At 36.7% G+C, this 18,875-nt stretch overlaps 1 protein-coding gene across 4 annotated transcripts in view; it reads right to left on the reverse strand.

Moving 5' to 3' along the window:
- RAP1GDS1 (Rap1 GTPase-GDP dissociation stimulator 1) overlaps window positions 1-18,875 on the reverse strand; it is a 135,031-nt gene that overhangs the window by 93,476 nt on the left and 22,680 nt on the right. For all 4 annotated transcript variants that reach the window (XM_079153820.1, XM_079153822.1, XM_079153819.1 and 1 more), the window contains exon 2: window positions 11,498-11,605. In XM_079153820.1, the coding sequence (XP_079009946.1) occupies window positions 11,498-11,605 (108 nt within the window). The remainder of the gene's footprint in view (window positions 1-11,497; window positions 11,606-18,875) is intronic.

The raw sequence follows: 18,875 nt of genomic DNA on the forward strand, positions 1-18,875 counted from the left end.
ATTTTCTGATATTATTTCATTGAATAGGTTGTTCATTCCTTTGGCTTGTTTCTCTAGACCTTCCTCAATCCCAATAATTCTTAAATTTGGCCTTTTCATGATATCCCATAGTTCTTGTAGATTCTGTTCATGATTTCTTACCATCTTCTCTGTTTGTTCAACTTTGTTTTCAAGGTTAAATATTTTGTCTTCAATGTCTGAGGTTCTGTCTTCCAGGTGTTCTATCCTACTGGATATGTTTTGTATGGAGTTCTTAATTTGGTTTATTGTTTCCTTCAGGTCAAGGATTTCTGTTTGGTTTTTTTTCAATATCTCTAACTCTTTATTGAAATGATCTTTTGCTTCCTGTATTTGCTCTTTTAACTGTCGATTGGTGCGATCATTCAATGCTTGCATTTGCTCTTTCATCTCATCGTTTGCTTCTCTGATCATTTTAATTATGTACATTCTGAACTCCTTTTCTGTCATTTCTTCTGCCATGCTGTCATTGGGTTTTATTGATGTAACATCTAGATTTGTTTGCAGTATTTTCTTTCCTTGTTTTCTCATATTGTTCAGATATCAGTGGACCGCTGAGATATTGCAGATTTCCTCTGCTGATTTACAATGTCCCTGAAGATTTCTATATATATCCCCCCTTAGCCTTCAGTAGGCTGAAGTCTTGGAGGAAGTTGATAATGCGGTGCTCCACAAGGAAGCTGCCTCTCTAGGAGTGGTGGCCTTCAGGTGGGGTATATTCCCTGCTAGTGGGCAGAGGTGCCTCCACTTGTTGACCAATGGTCATCCAAAGGGGACCTAGGCTGTGGGCTGAGGCAAGGCCTGTTTGGGCCTGTGTCTCTGGTTTTACCGTCCTTGTGGGGAAACCTCACCAGGCAGGGAAGACTCACCCAGTGGGGAGGTCTCGCTGGTCAGTTTCCTCCTAGAGGTTCCCCTCAATTTACAGCTACTGCCTGGGCTGGGCTGCCTTCCTCTGCAAAGTTTCCAGGGGCCCGGCCCTACCTCCTGGGCCTGGGAGCCTCACCCTTCGCAGATGAATCTCTTTAGGCTGCCCCTCCTCAGAGAATTTGCCCATAGGCCTGGAACCTTCGCTCCGCCCTAAGCCTGTCTCTGTGCGGCTCTTCCACCCAGAAGCCTCCTAGATCCTGGGACCCTGTTCTGCACCTAATCGCCTGGCTGCGTGGCCCCTCCTCTGAGCAGCCACCTGTGGCCCCGAACAATCGCTCTGAGTCCCAGAGACCCGCCACAGGCCTCCTCCTCCAGACAGCCGCCCAGTATGCCGGTGCGGTCACTAGGAGTCCAAGAAACTCACTTCGTGCCTCCTCCTCCCACCAACCACCCGTAGCCCGGGGCAATCAATCACTCCGAGTCGAAGTGACCCTCCCCGTTCCTCCTCCTTCTCCAGATAACCCCCCGGGTGTTCAGGAGCAGTCCCTCTGAGTGGCTCTGAATCCACGTGACCCGCTGCACGGGTCCTCTGGGCACCGCCCGGAGCTCAAGTGCGGCCACTCAAGACCAAGCGTCCCACCACGCTTCTCCTCCAGGCAGCCCCCCTGTGTTCATGAGCTGTCACTTTAAGACCAAACAACTCACCACTCGCCTTCTCCTCTGAGCAGCCGCCTGGAGCGCTAATGCAGTCACTGCGAGTCCAAAGGACCCGCCGCACTCCTCCTCCTCCTTCTCCTACTCCTCCGGGCAGGCCCCGGGGTTCAGAAGTGGTCAGAGTCCAAACAGCTCGCCACGCAGCCCCTTCTCTGGCAACCGCCTGTAGCTCCCGTGTAGTCACCCGAATCCAAGCGGCCGCTCCTCTTCCTCCTCGTCCTCAGGGCAGGCCCCGGTGTTCAGAAGCGTCGTTCTGATTCCAAACAGCTCGCCACGCAGCTTCTCCTCTGGCAACCGCCTGCAGCTCTGGTGCAGTCTCTCCGAATCCAAGTGGCCACGCTCCTCTCCTCCTCCTCAGGGCAGGCCCCGGTGTCCTGAGTCCACACAGTTCTCCCCGCCACTCCTCCCCTGGGCAGCCGCCGGAGCCCCAGTGGCTGCTCCGAGTCCCAGCGCTGTGCCCAGCGGCCTCCTCTACGGCGCTCCCAGCTGTCCGAGTTCACTGCTCCAGCGGGGGGAGGGGCGTCTCGCCGGCAGTTCTACTTCACAAAGTTTCCTGCGTTCCGGGACCCCCGTCCCATCTGGGATGCCCCCCCAGGGGGTGAGAGTCACCCGGCTACTTTGAGTTGGTCCCAAGCGTCCCAATATCTCCTCTCTTGAATCCTGAGTCCTGGAGCAACACGAAATGCAGCCACCCTCTAGGCCGCCATCTTGAAAAACCCAAACTCATTCTTTTACCAGGAAACCATCTCATGATGACAACTGTAATCCATTCATGATTAAAGGTCCCGTCTCTTAACACTGTTGGCACTGGGGATTCAGTTTCTAACACATGAACTTCGGGGGACATATTCAAATCATAGCAGCAACACAAGTAGTTTTGCAAACTTACTAAACTTAGGCAGCAAAAATGATACTCACTAGCTAAAATTAGCAAACTCAGATCCTCTATGAAGTCTTCAGTCACTAACCACACCACCAATGGAGGCTTGTCCACTGGAGACTGCACATTCTTTTTTCCTCTCATGAAGTACATGCTTTCAAAGCATATTAGCACCTACTATCATATTTATTTCTTGCTTTTGTTATTAATCTCATGACTTGCAAGGAATTTCAAATTGGTCTTTCTCATTATCCCAGACTCAAGCCTTTCCCTGGCTCCCTTTTGGACGAATTCCCAGATAGGAATATATTTGGATATACAGTCTTCTCTTTTCTGTTTCAGAATAAGCATACAAAACATAACTTGGATGCTCTATACTGCCTCCTCTTTAAAATCTAACCTAGAATAATGAATTTAAGGTTTTTTGGAAAATACTCTCTTTTGGTGAATAGTTCAATTATATTGTAGGTGAATTATAATTATTTTGCTTCTAAGTTGCATTTTTAAAGTTAAATTCCTTCTTATTGCTGAATAGTATTCCATTTTATAAATATGCTACAATTTGTTTTTCCATTCATTTGTTGATGGACATTAGAGTTATTTCCACTTTTTGGTTATTTTGACTAAAGGTACTAAGTATTTATATAAACACAAGTTTTAGTATGGACCTTTATTCATATTTCTTTGAGGTAAATATGTAGGAGCAGGTTTGTTGAGTATTGTGGTAATTTAAAGTTTAATTGTATAAAAACCACTTAATTACTTTTCTAAAGCAACTATAATAAGTTTCATTTTTTGAAGATACCATTCTGACTGGGTCTCCACTCTGTTTAGCCACTATCTATAATCTAGAAAATGCTATCCTATAAAGTTTCAATGGAAATAAACCATTTACAGAATTTCATTGAATTTTAAACAAGAGATGCAATATATAAGCAATAGTAAAAAAAATGATTAATGAGATCATTTACTTTTTTTATACTTTTTGAAATCTGGCACTTGGTTTAGAATTACATCTCTCCACAATTCAGACTAACTTTACTTCAAATGTTCAACAGTCATGTTGAAGCACGTCTACTACATTAGACAGAACAAGCTAGGATAATTCCTCTGGAAGACTACAGTATTCCCTGAGTTCTTCTATGTTTAATAGTGGTTTTCTATAGCCTTAATACTTACTGAGCTGCTTGGTTCACTATAAAATTCTTATTCCTTGAGTTACCTGAAAATACTGCTAGCACATACATTGCGGTTAGGAAGTCTGAGGCCAATCTGATTTTCTTTTCTTTTTAAATAACTTGATCTTTTTGCATGGAGGCCTTGAGGATTTTTTTCCTTTAAATTATTATTATCTTTAGTGTCTGAAATTTTTACCGCACTATATTTTTGAGTTGACCATTTCAGGTCAGCTTTTACAAGTACCCTTTCAATACATAGATTCAAATTTCCCTTTACTTCCAGGAAACTTAGTTTTAAATATTACCTGTGTTTCACTGTTTTGTCTTCTTAAGGACTCCAATTGCAAGTATGTTACATCTTTTTGACTGTCTCCTATACTGATATCTCTTCTCTGATCTTTTATTTTCATTTATCCATAAGGTTCTGATTTTCTAGTTTCTGATTATTTTTTAAATTTTTTTATTTTTCATATCCGGGAAGACTTTTTGAGGAAGCTGTTTAATACAGGTCAGGGTATTCTGTTATTGATAACTACTTCACACATGATTTACCTTAGGAGGAAAATTTTTAATAGCTAAAATGTTTTGATTCTTTTTTCTTTTTTTATTCTCAATTTTTCCTCAGAATGTCTTTGATGTATCTCTTATTTTCCATTCAGAGTATAATTTTTATTTTCCTTAACTATAAAACAAGTTATATGAAGTAAGGGTAAAGATTTGAGATGAATATCTAGGGGATCCCTCATCCCCAGTTCAAAAGCTCCCACTTCTAAACTGAAACCCAAGGGAGTAATGAGTGTCTTCCGATTTAATGGTTCTTAACTCTTCAGAACTCTTAACTTCCCCTTCTTGCTTTTTACCATCAAGTACACAAGAAAGAACAACTCCTATTCCCCAGTCTGATCCTTTCCTGACCTGACATATTGGCTCCTATGCACTTTAAGTGGCCAATGCTCTAAACTAATCTAAGGCTAGTCCTTGGAATTTCTCTACCAGGGTAGGAGCTTATCTGTCCTAAAGGCAATTTTAATTGAGTACCATTTCCCTGAGCTCCTGGATCCCCATTCCTCTTCCTCTTTTCCATGTTGTTTTTGTAATTTCCATGGAACTCTTCGAGAGTGGTTTCTACAATTGAGTAAGCTAGATTTGGATTATTTTTTTCTCTCTCACTCAACATCTGAAGTCTGTTTCCTAGTTATGGTGAGGGCATAGATTATGGTTAGTTAGTATGATGTAGTTGCTCTGTTGATCTGTGTGAATTTTGAGAGAAGGTGAAAAATTTCAGATTTAGGGGGCTACCACTATTACCTGGCAATCCAGGAGTTTCAATTTATAAAGAATTGCCAATGTCTTTTAGTTGATGGCCTTAGTTTAGTTGAAAGTCTTATATATTCTTAGAACATTCTCCTTATTTGGTAAAAATTGAATCCTTGGTAATGTATCACCAGCACCAGTGATCTCTCTTCATGAACAATGGACACAAGGACTAAAAGAAGCATACAATACCAAAAAAATGTAAAGCAGGTAAACAACATAATGAATTTGGCATGCAAAGGAAACACAGTACTTCCTGTGATGCATTTGATAACTCTGGGAAAGAAAAATCTATTATAGATACTGCTGTGAAAAAACAAAGTGAAATTATAATCTTTAATTTCTCCAAACAGCAGCAACACTCCACAATCAGTAACTGCAAATTTAGCATAGTGATTGAAAAATAGTTCACAAGTTTTCAAGTCCCTTACTTAAGAAGAAATAACAGCTACCTGGCGGTAAGTCTTTCAGAGATATTAAGGCATAAAGCAGACTAAAAGAAAATGGTAACTGTTAGAGAAGAAACATAGAGTACTCTATAGGAGCAGCCTGTGTACACAATTAGGATGCTTAGGACTGCAACCTAGGTGGGAGCAAAAGTCGATACAACAAATAAATAAGAACTAGGAAACAACCTAAGATTGGGAAACAAACTAAGAATTCAACAGGTACATGGGTAGTATGATATAAGATTAGGAACGTGAACTAGAAACTAAGCACGGTTTTCTCTAAAGTGAAGTAAAATTGTAGAGAGAGGTAACTTTGTCTCACAAAGTCGTTCTACAGAAAATAAACAATCACATGATTCTTGCATGAACTAGGAACTGTCGTCCGGTAAGACCTACCTTAAGAAGAAAAATACAAAGGAAAATGACAAAGGAAGAAAGGAAGACAGTCTATTCTTCAGGAAGAGTTTAAAGCTGTCCATGATCATGATGGACATGATGCTTTCTAGTTCCCTGTAATATTTTCCCCATGCTTTAAAATGGAGTAGAATGAACAGAATTTTCCTTAGGAACTGAATGTTAACTTTTCTTGCCTTTAGGTCTTTAATGTAAGTTGGTCATTTCTCCCACAAGGTGACTAAGTTTCCTACTTGTAAGGCTATCTCCTTTTCTTAATGCTTAGGGAAGACAACAGGTGACCTATTGTTTTAGATTTTCAAGTAAACATGAGATAATGTAACCCTGCTACAATTTAACAAGCATTTACTGAGAATCTTCTAAGTATAATATGAATCAAGAGAGACCAGAATAAACTGGCTGATTTCTTGGCTGGTGGCCTTCATCTATTTACTAAAAACATTTTGAAGTGAGATGTGAAGTATTTATATGAGTGAATATATGCCTCATATTAATTTAGATCAGAGATTTACACAAAATGCTTGCTTAAACAAACATTTTCCACAAACTCTAGTAAGTATTCAAATCTTCTAACTTGTGTCTTAACATACAGATACTATATTTAATGAGAAGAAGGGGAAGCAGGGAGAAAGGAGGGAAAGAAAATTACTGTAAAGTCATACATCAAAGTAAAATTTCTAATTTCAGACTATGTTCATTTGTAATATACAATTCAAACACACTAAATCCACATGTAGATATTTGAAAATGTATTTCTTTCAGAAATATCCTTTCCAATGATAAGTTAGTGGATTATTAAATAAAATTTGAAGTTTAGATTTCCATTACAAACATTACCACTTTAAATTTGTACAAAATGAAGAAATTTTTTGATCAGGTGCAATTCTAATGCAAACAGTGATATTTTGAGTCAAAACACCCGGCGCTAGGAAAAATTATGCAAGTAGATCTCTGTAAAAAGGCAATACAGATTTGTGTAAGTTAAATCTAAATGTTTTATTATTTTACATTTAAGAAGACTGAGTGGAAATGGACCAATCACTTTACTAAAGAACAACTTCAGCAAACAAGCACCTTACTAGTATAGTGTTACCTTTCCTGGTTTAAAAGACAGATGCTAATTTTATGAAATATGTCAAATAAATATACCGGTCTACATGTCAAGGGAAAGAAAGGCCTATCATTCTCCTCTTTAATAACAAAAACCTGGAACTATTTTAAAGAAAACGCAAAATTTGAAACACAATAAACTCAGCAAAAGGCCTCACTTCACTCAGAATATAATTTTTTTGTTAACTAAGAGTTTAAACCCAAATTTACCAAGCCAAATAACTGTAAATCTGTTTCTTCTTAAACAACAATAATAATACCTGCCTCTTGGGACTATGGGAAAGATTAGATAACAGATACAGACCCTAGCCCAGGGCCAACACACAGTAGGTGCTTTAATGACAGATTCAACTCTTGTCAGACTCAACATCTGCATGAACTCCTTCCTGTATCATATTCTTCTGCATCATTAGTCTCAGACCTAAGAACATTTCATAACTTTTGTTTCCGATTAAGAAGATAATTCTTTTGCTATCTTCCTGGGAAGTCATTAACTGAACTGATAAATTTGTTTTCATTAACAGCTTGTGGTTAAATGGCCTTAATATTTTGTGATATACAATTTTAAGACCATTTCCAAAAAAAGAGGTTCAATGAATGAGCTCACAATAGGTTTGAAAATTATGTCATTCAAAGAAGAAATAGCAACCTTCCACATGTGATCAAGATCACTTTCATTTCCTTCAGCTTCTAAAGCAAATGATCCATTTATGAATATTTTTTTTCTAACAGAGGAAAAAAAAAGGCACTGAAGACATGAGATTATATAAAACTCCTCTTCAAAAAAATAAACTTGAGTTACTCAATTTCTTAGGCTCATTGTTATTATGTATAGTTGCCTATGGGCACACATAAAACTTGTCATCATGTGGCATCTCATATCTAGACCAGGGCTATTCAAAAGAACTTTCTATGATAAAGATAGTGTTTGTTTTTGTGGTACTGAGGATTGACTCCAGAGGTGTTTTAACACTAAGCTAGCCCCTAATCCTCTTTATATCTTGAGACAGAATCTTGTTAAGTATTCCAGGCTGGCCTTAAATTTGCAATCCTGCCTCACCCTCTGAGTAGCTGGGATTAAAGGCATGCACTACTACGAATGGCAAAGGAACCTCATTTTAAATTTTATTAGACATAAATAGTCATGTTTCTACTATAATGAACAACAGCTCTAAGATACTCCTTTCTTTTTTCCTTAACTTTCTCCAACCTTATCTACATGCTGTTATTGAACTCCTTGTTGCAAACTCCTTCTCTAAGATGAAATAACTTGACAGTTACAATCTTGAAAGCAAAGTGAATTACTAAGAACAGTTTTCTTCCTATCCATGAACATGGGAGATCTTTCCATCTTCTAAGGTTTTCTTTAATTTCTTTCTTTAGTGTTCTGTAGTTCTCATTGTAGAGGTCTTTCACCTCTTTTGTGAGATTGATTCCCAAGTATTTTATTTTTTTTGATGCTATTGTGAATGGGGTAGTTTTCCTAACTTCTCTTTCTGAAGATTCATCACTTATATATAAAAATGCATTGGATTTATGAACATTGATCTTGTAACCTGCTACTTTACTGAATTCACTTATGAGTTCTAAGAGTTTTCTGGTGGAATTTCCAGGTTCCTCTAAATATATAATCATGTCATCAGCAATGCAATTCCAATTAAAATCCCAATGACGTACCTTACAGAAATAGAGCAAGCAATTATGAAATTCATCTGGAAGAATAAGAAACCCAGAATAGCTAAAGCAATCCTCAGTAGAAAGAGCGAAGCAGGTGGTATCGCAATACCAGATCTTCAACTCTATTACAAAGCAATAGTAACAAAAACGGCATGGTATTGGTACCAAAATAGACAGGTAGATCAATGGTACAGAATAGAGGACACGGAAACAAACCCAAATAAATACAATTTTCTCATACTAGACAAAGGAGCTAAAAATATGCAATGGAGAAAAGATAGCCTCTTCAACAAATGGTGCTGGGAAAACTGGAAAACCATATGCAACAGAATGAAATTAAACCCTTATCTCTCACCCTGCACAAAACTCAACTCACAATGGATCAAGGAACTCGGAATCAGACCAGAGATCCTGCATCTTATAGAAGAAAAAGTAGGCCCAAACCTTCAACTTGTTGGCTTAGGATCAGACTTCCTTAACAGGACTCCCATAGCCCAAGAAATAAAAGCAAGAATCAACAACTAGGATAGTTTCAAACTAAAAAGCTTTCTCTCAGCAAAGGAAACAATCAGTAATGTGAAGAGAGAGCCTACAGAGTGGGAGAATATCTTTGCCAATCATACTTCAGTTAGAGCGCTAATATCCCGAATCTATAAAGAACTCAAAAAACTCTACACCAAGAATACAAATAATCCAATCAACAAATGGGCTAAGGAAATGAACAGACACTTCACAGAAGAAGATGTACAAGCAATCAACAGATATATGAAAAAATGTTCAACATCTCTAGTAATAAGAGAAATGCAAATCAAAACTACCCTAAGATTTCATCTCACCCCAATTAGAATGGCGATTATCAAGAACATAAGCAACAATAGGTGTTGGCGAGGATGTGGGGAAAAAGGTACACTCATACATTGCTGGTGGGGTTGCAAACTAGTGCAGCCACTCTGGAAAGCAGTATGGAGATTCCTCAGAAAGCTTGGAATGGACCCACCATTTGACCCAGCTATCCCACTCCTTGGCCTATACCCAAAGGACTTAAAATCAGCATACTACAGAGATACAGCCACATCAATGTTCATAGCTGCTCAATTCACTATAGCCAGATTGTGGAACCAACCCAGATGCCCTTCAGTTGATGAATGGATAAAGAAACTGTGGCATATATATACAATGGAATATTACTCCGCCATGAGGAATGACAAAATTATGGCATTTGCAGGCAAATGGATGAAATTGGAGGGTATCATGCTAAGTGAGATAAGCCAATCTCAAAAAACTAAAGGACGAATGATCTCGCTGATAAGCGGATGAGGACATACGGGGGTGGGGGGTAGGAGGGGTTAGTGTTAGGGTTAGGGTTAGGTTTAGGGTTAGGGATAAGGAGGGTGGTAAGAATGAGGAAGAAAGGAATGTATAGAGGGAAAAGAGGGGTGGGAGGGGAGGGGGGAAGGGGAAAAAATAACAGAATGAATCAAACAACATTGCCCTATGTAAATTTATGATTTTTAATTAAAATTAAAAATTAAAAAAAAAAGTTTTCAAAGCTAGTTTTAAAGTGTGTCTTTTAATGAAGAGTACTATAATAAATAATTTTAGATTTTCTACTCACAGTTTACTAAAAAAATAAAAAAAGAACACACATGTCTGAGTCCTTGAAATTGAAACCTTAACAATATATATTCTCCCCTGGATTCTTTTTTAGCTATATAGTTAGTACCAAGGTAATTGAATGGCATAATTAAATACCAGTATAACCAAGCAGAATTAAGGGAACAAATGTTTCATTTTATACCTATCTATTCACTATGAAAGAGAAACAGTGAACAAAAAGATAAGTCTAATGTAACAATACGATGTGTTAGTTAATGAAGAATTATGTGATTTCTGTCTCCAGTATTATTTACCCTAACACCAAACACCAAGCCTTACTTTAAAGGGTTGGTTGGCTGGTTTGCTTATTTGATACTGGGCATTAAAATCAGGTGCACTTTACTATTGAGTTATAGTTCCAGTCCCTGCCTTTCTTTAAAATTTTTTATTTTTAAGTTCTTAGGATCTCACCGAGTTGCTGAGGCTTGGCTTCCAGGTCACGAGGATTACAGACATTTGCCACCATATCTGGTGCACAGGATATTTGGTTGACTGCTGATGGTTCTTTCCAATTAAACCTATGCATACATATTATTGTTGTTGTTGTTACTATTATTGCTAGGTACCAGGGATTGAACCCAAGCACACTTAAACACTGAGCCACATTCCCAGCTCTTTTTATTTTTTACTTTGAGACAGCGTCTCACTCAGTTGCTCAGGGCCTTACTAAGTTGCTGAGGCTGGGCTTGAAATTGTGATCCTCCTGCCTCGGCCTCCCGGATCACTGAGATTACAGGGGAGCACCACCATGCTCTGCTGCATACGTGTTATTTTAAAATAAAATTATTCTAAAAGGTAGACCATAAGATCTCAGGAAAAAACTGTGTTTTAAGCTCCCCTTTCTGTTTCTCCTTTCTCCCCCAACATAGAATAAAGTCTTTTTTTTTAAAGCACAAATGTAGGTGGTTAAGAAAAAACTATGGTGCTTGTCTGTTGGAAATGAAATAACAGCCTCATTCTGAGACTGGTATAAATGTCATTACTACCAATAAATTCCTCCTTTCCCTGCCTATCAGCTTGGCTTTGAGTAGCCTGGGGGTGGGGGATAGGTAGGAGGGTGAAATATTTAAAACAATCTAAGTATTCAGGAACAGGATTCAAAAGAATTCAAGTTATGCGAATACAAGTTATGTGCTTAATTATATTCCCGTTTTTTAACCACTGCTGATGTAATTGTTGTTGTTGTTATTTGGAATTTGAGTAAACATAATGGAACTTACTATTTTGAGCCAGAGCTTGAAGCAGACAATCCAAGCATCCTTCTAAACTATCTTCAGTTCTGTCAACAGCAGTTATCTTCAGTTTCTTTAACGTATCACTGAGATTATCTGTTTACAGAAAAAAAATACAAGTATGTTTCACTAACCTTATGACCACCACGTTACATGGTAAAAGGATAATAGTTACCAATGACATGAAAAAGTTTCCTATTACATTGAATTAACCTCCACATATATTTAAAAATGGCGCTGTACTGCACTTTTTTTTTTTTCTTTTCAGTACTGGGGATTGAACCCAGGGCCTTGTGCTTGCAAGGCAACCACTTTACCAACTGAGTTATATCCCCAGCCCCGCAGTGCACTATTACCAAACTTTTAAAATAAAACTTTATACATTTAATTCAAGTACAAAATATTCACTTTGTAAAAAATTAAGATATAAGGAACAATCCAGGTTATCATTGAACATCATTTTCAGTCTTATACGTTACTGAGCTCATTCAGAAAACCAGATACAGGTGAGAAAAACTAAATGTTTACAGAAAAACCTTAGAGCTTTGCAAATAATATTTAATTCTTTTTTTGCTTTCTCTGTTGTATTTTTAAAACAGAATAAAATGAAAAAAGTGAAGGGTTAGAAAAGTCTCAAAATAATGACTTCAAATAATACTGTGATGTCTAAATACTTTGACAATTCTATTTGAAAAAATACACTGAATTATTGATTGAAGTCAAAATTTGTGCATTTTGCATTATAAAGTTACATTCTTCTCCTAAGTTACATGTTGATTCCTCTAACCACAGATTCTCACTTTATACTATTAAAAACCCTTTTCACTATTAAATATTACTGGGGATCCCAATATTTCATTATTTCTATTGATGTTAAAAATATTTAAAAAATCAAAACAAACTTCCAAAGATTTACTAACTAATCCACTTAAATATAAAAATTATAAACCTTATTACATGCTAACATCATTAGCACTTCAAGTAAAACACAACTATATTTCCAAAACAGAAAAAGAATTTAGCAAGAGTGACAATGTTACAAAATCTCTCACATGTGGTTCTGCAGGAAATAAGTGAATTTTCCTAGTTGCTTCTATATTCAATCTCTTATAATGTGTTGTTTTGATTGAGTAGATTTTAAAAATTCCCTTAGTTTCACATTTATGCATAGCTGGAAAACAAGACATTACTTGATAGCCCTTTCAGACAAGGATATTTTTGATACTACACCAAAACTTGACAAACGGTAGTATTTTAAAAGTCAGTTGCCATGTGAAATCTGATACACTATCCGAGAACACTTTCAACTGTTAGAATAAAATCCTTTGTCTCTTGCATTTTTAATCTTTTATGCATAAAAGATGATATATTATCATGTATTAGTCATTTAGAAAATTGAGTTATACATCTTCCAAATGCTAACATGTCTACCTCATTGTACTAACTCAAAATATCATTTTTTGATATTAACACTAATCTTATTTCTAAAACAACTGTAAGTATTGGAAAGATGTCTAACTTAAGGTGATATAAGTTTTCCAAAATTCTATTTCTTTGAAAACTCCAGTTTAATACCAGCAACAAATACTACTAAGGTTTTCTTCCTTAAATGACAAACTGAATTTATTTATTTGTGAAAAAATGCCTACCAGGAAAAAAACAATTTGTCAGTTCTCTCAAGTAAAAAATGGTATTCTATGGAAAAAAAAAAAAAAGTACTTCCATCAGCTCACAATTCAAAAACTGCACAAGTGATTTTCTTCACAATTGTCAGTTTTCACAATGCAATGATTATGCATACTTCCAATTTTTATCCCACAGAATATTTTTAAAATGCATACTCAACAGATGAAGTTCTAAAATATATTTTTTCCTACCCTATCAGGGGCATTCTTAAAATAAAACTGGCATTTTTCTTTTAATCTTAAGTATGTAATAGTGAAGAATACAATAACTACTAGTATAATCTTGTGCTGCTACCCTGACTGATACATACTAAAGCACCATCAGTTATTTTTTTAATCCACAATTGTTTTTGTACCATTGTTAGCACAAATATCAACACAGTGAAAAAGACAAATAATGTTCTAAGCAAATAGTTCTGACCTCAAGGGTCTCATAATAAGATACTGAAGAACACCAGATTGCTGTTTTCACACATTCTCTAAGTAATGTACAAATATTAATAGATTTCTGTATATTACTAGCTTATGACAATTTTAAAAATCTGGTGGAATTCTGTTATAATGGGAGAGAAAAGTTATTTTTCAGGAAAAAAGCAGACTCAAAAATTCACATCAAATAATACTAACATCCTCTGGTTGTACCAAGTAAAGACTCTAATGTAAGACTCTTAATTAAAAATTAAATGTGGTCATCATTCACAACCAAGGTTAGTATGTATTTCCTTAAGAGAACCAAACAGTTTTGAGAAACTGATCTTTTTCTAAAGAAAAAGAAAATGACATCCACAGGTATCTCTTATCTCTTATAAGCTAAAGAGAAGCTGTAGGGCATCATATCTCGGATATACCCGTTCAGTAGTATTAAGTAGATATTGATTTTTTCAATGTATAATACATAAGTTCACATTTTAAAAATAATAAAAATTATGACATTGATTAAAACTAAAACAACATAATGAAATGATGGCAAATTCATCAAAACTATCAATCAAGAAGTTATAAATTAAGAATTATTGATGGGTTACAGATTAGCTGACTGGTAGTGTGCTTGCCTAGCATGCAAGACGTCTTAGTTCCGTTCCTGAACACTACAAATACAAACGTGTACAGACAATTGAATATTTTTCTATGTTTTAAATGTATTGTTTTATCTGATCTGCACAACAAACTTAAGATAGACTATAAGCATACCCTTATGCTCATTTTACTTCTCTAAGCACTGCTTATTTGATTAGTACAACACCCTAAGGTAGACTACACTAGTGTTTTGACTCCTTTTACTCCTATACAGTTTATTTATTTTTTTTTCTGTGTCTGATCAATCTCTTTTTTATTAAAATTTTCATTTTTTAAATTTGTTCTAATTAGTTATACTTGACAGTAGAATGCATTTAGACACATTGTACACAAATGGAACACTTCTCCTTCTTCTGGCTGAACATGGTGCAGACTCACACGGGCAGTGTAATCATACATATATATATAGGGTATAATGTCCATCTCTTTCCACCGTCTTTCCCATGCCCCCACTTCCCCTCATTCCCCTCAGCACAATCCAAAGTCCCTTTATTCCCCCACCCATTTAGGATCAGCATCTGCTTATCAAAGAAAACATTTGGCCTTTGCTTTTTGGGTTTGGCTTATTTCACTTAGCATGATATTCTCCAGCTCCATCCATTTACCTGTAAATGCCATAATTTCATTCTTCTTTAAGGCTGAGTAATATTCCATTGAGTATATGTGCCACAGTTTCTTTATCCATTCATCTGTTGAAGGGCATCTAGGTTGGTTCCATAGTTTAGCTATTGTGAATTGAGCTGCTGTAAGCATTGATGTGGCTACATCACTGTAGTATGCTGATTTCATGTCTACTTCTTAATCCCCAGCATCCCCACACAGGCTCTGCAGGGCTGCATATGGTGGGAGGAGTACCACAGTTCCATTGCTTTTCCAATTTGTTGCTTTCTCTCCCTCTTTGCCTCTACTCATTCTATTATTACTTGCTTAGGGTGGTCTCACTGCCCAGTCTAGCTGAGTCAGTCTTACCTTTCCTTCCAAACAGACATCTCTTCCTTTAAAATATAAATGGGATTAGTCCCCTGCTTAAAAGGGTCATCAGTTCCCTTTAAACTCTAGGTAGTGTCCACAGTCCTGACACTGTAATAATTCCTCAATTTTGCTAAGTATTCATCTGTTTCTCCACATGAAATTTCTCCTGCAAACTCCATCAACATGGATAAACTCAAGACTTGTGTTCAAATATTTTTCTTGCTCAAATAAATTCAATACTATTTTCAAAATGAATTAATGAAAGAGAAAAAGACTTGCAACAGAATATGTTCAATTGACCTAAACGAAGGTAACCAACTAAAGACACATGAAGTAAATGAAATCTAATTTTGTCCAAGAGGAGTTACATTCAACTACCATTGAGCATTTCTATTAGTATTTTCAATGTGGAATTCCTGCCTATCACCCTAGTTCTACTAAGTTGAGGTCTTCCCAACAGGCTCTCAGAAAACTCTTGATCTTTTTCTTCATATTAATGCATTTCTAAGAGTAAGGGACCATGCAGTTTTGCAAACCTTACTTCCTTGAATTCTGAACATAGCTTCTCCCAACATACTATGAGGTCTTGCAAAGTTGCTCAGTATTTCAGTTTCATCACCTTAGAAGCCAATTTAATTGATTCACAGCCCCATTTCTGGACCTGAGAGTGAAGAACAAATTTTTCTCAAGTGTTGGTGTAAAGAAGCAAGTACCAATTCAGAGGCGACATCAACATCAGCTCCAAGTTTAAAGCTAGTCAATCAGGCTGGCTGGGTCTGATGGAAGAAAGGCCTTCTCTATGTGATGTGGTTTCTCATCATTACACAGGGCCCTCCTGGGGTTGGTGGCATGGTACTAGTCACAGGGATTCAAAACAACAAGAAAGCCAGTCTACTCTTCCCCCAAAAGTGGTCCCATCCAGGTCTCCTTCTATCTTCCCCCTATACAGTTCATAAAGGGAGGCATATGAAGAGAGATCATTTCTCCCCATATCACACAGCTAGTAGAATCCAAGATGCAAGATTCAAATCAAAGCACTGACTGCAGAGTACATTTTCTTAACCCATCTGCCCTACTGTCTCCCTTGGGTACTTACCAAGTACCAACATTAATTGCCATATTAGATTCTACTAGAGAATATTTTCAAAATAAATAAATATGCAACATAAATGTTGCATTTATGAAGAAAAATGAATAAGAATACTTTTAAAGAAATTGCTTAAAATTACAAAATACAGAGTAATGTGTTAGAGTTACTTGATTAACATGAATTCACTGATTTAAAATACTCATAGTTTCAAACATAACCTTTGATCCTATCTTTTCTCTCTGATCTAAGTAAGAATGTCTCCTTAGATATTCCATCATCATGACAAACTGAGCAGGTCCCAAACTAAATTCATCATCTCTCTAATTTCTTCTCCCAAGTTGATTTCTAACTTATCATGAAGTACCTCCAGGCCCCACCTTGCAATGGCATCTGGTGTCTTTAATTCATCCCATCCCCAATGCTCCAAGTTTGATATCCCTCTCATCAGTTTCAGACCATCCAAGCTCATTCCACCTGAAGTCTTTGCCCCCTTTCTTAACCCTCCAGGGTCACCCTTAACATATGCACCCAACCTTCATAACACGACTCACAACTTATAATTTTTTAATTGTTAATATGTATTCCCTTACTGTAATGTACAGGTACTTATTTATTACAGTCAGTGCACTACACCTATCACTTAGCACATAGGAGGTGTCCACTAAACATTCATTACATGAATTGAGTGATTAAGGAGATGAATTTCTTATTTTCAGAAAGCTTTCTAGTTACCATCCTCTGTATCACATACTCAAGAGCAGAGTATGCCAATAGGGAAAGAAAGGCAAACGTTACCTGTTAGTATTTACTATGCTCTCCTTAGTACCAGAAATACAGTCTTAGATTTTAAGATAGGAAGAGATAGCTAAAGTCAATATGGGCATTTAAGAGTATAAAATATTACAACTAAAATCTACATAGAAATATTCATTTTTTAAAAACTCCTAATCAGTAAAAATTTAGTGTAAGTAACTATTCCCTATTAATGATACGAAAACTTTTTAGAGATAGTTCATTAAATTCCTTATCAAGACAACCAAAGCCATCAACAGAATTGACAAATATAATTTTTAGCAGTTTTAAAGAATTAAGTCAGTACCTAAAAGAATCGTACTGTGAATCCATTTATTAAATAGTGTTAGAATGTTCCTTGTTTTCAATGTAATAGTGATTACAAGAGTACATTTATCAAAAATCATCCAGTAGTACATTTAAAATCTATGTACTTTAGTGTATATGAATTATATCTCAATTTTAAAACAGTATATTGGAAAATAAAATGATTAGGGGAAGAACTCCTTTCTCACTGGCCTCAAACTTCACCATGGAGGAATTTCTATCAGTGACATTCTCAGTCTTTTCTGCCTCCTTACTTGCCAATTGTTCCTCCTGCCTGCTTCTTTGGTAGAGAAATAATTTGGGGGATTAATAAATTGAGAAGAAATTAGGTATGGTAATGTGCACCTGTAGTGTCTGCTACTCAGGGGTCTCAGACAGAAGGATCACTTGTGACTACGAGTTCCAGACCAGTTTGGGAAACACAGTGAGATCCCACCTCAAAAAGTAAATGGATAGGCAGATGAAGGATGAACAGATGGTAGATGCACAACCCAGTCCCTTCCAGGTTTCTATTCTTTTAGAAGGAGCAAGAATTTCTGTTCCTCTATTCCTTTGGCTGTTCAGCTGTGCCAGTGACAAAATTGGTAAATATGTAATTTAGCAGTGATCAGCAATTCTATATGACATACTAATAGGGTCCTTTGCTGTGATATTTATCAATTTAAAGCAGATAGTTTAAATTCTAGCAAATGATTCCTTTGCTTATATCTCCAGTGGTTCTGAACGTGGGTAAGGAACAAAGGACATTTTTTTTCCTTTTTAGGGGATTATTTTTGGACTCCTTCAAACTATGACAGTAAATCTGTCATGAATCCTTACCATCCGAATTATTTTTCACCTAAATCTGTGTTTCTGTATTTTGTATTTGTTTATATTTTCAGATACTAGAATTGTTCTAATGGAAATTAGTAAGTAGAGAAAGAAATGGATAATGTCTATGGGACGTTTCAGCATAAAGTGTTTTCCCCCGACTTTAATTTTAGTGGGGTTTTTTGTTTTCATGTGCAATGTCGGGAAGCGAACCAAGGACCTGATGCTTGCAAGGCAAGTGCTCTACCACTGAGCTATATCCCTAGCCCAAAGAAGTATTAATAACAAAAACAAATTATTTTTCTTAAAGTATCTCTTTCCACAAGAAAACAGATTTGCTTAAAGCAAAGTCAACTTGGTCATTAATTCTTAGTCCCCTACTTCTTAACTGATTAATTGTTTCTAAAGCCACTGTCTAACCAAGTCCTCTGAAACTTTCAAAATTTCTCTGGTAAAAGTCTCTAATGATTTACAAACAAAGCCAATGGATTTTCCTCAATCCTCTTATTTGGTTATCTTTACAGCAATTGCATCCTCCTGCCTCAAAGATATCCAGTTTTGAAGCACTTTAACTTAAAAAATGCCAGTTCTGAACACTTGTTGTTGGTCATCT

This window comes from Sciurus vulgaris (assembly GCF_902686455.1).
Source record: "Sciurus vulgaris genome assembly, chromosome: 9".
Lineage (NCBI taxonomy): Eukaryota > Metazoa > Chordata > Mammalia > Rodentia > Sciuridae > Sciurus > Sciurus vulgaris.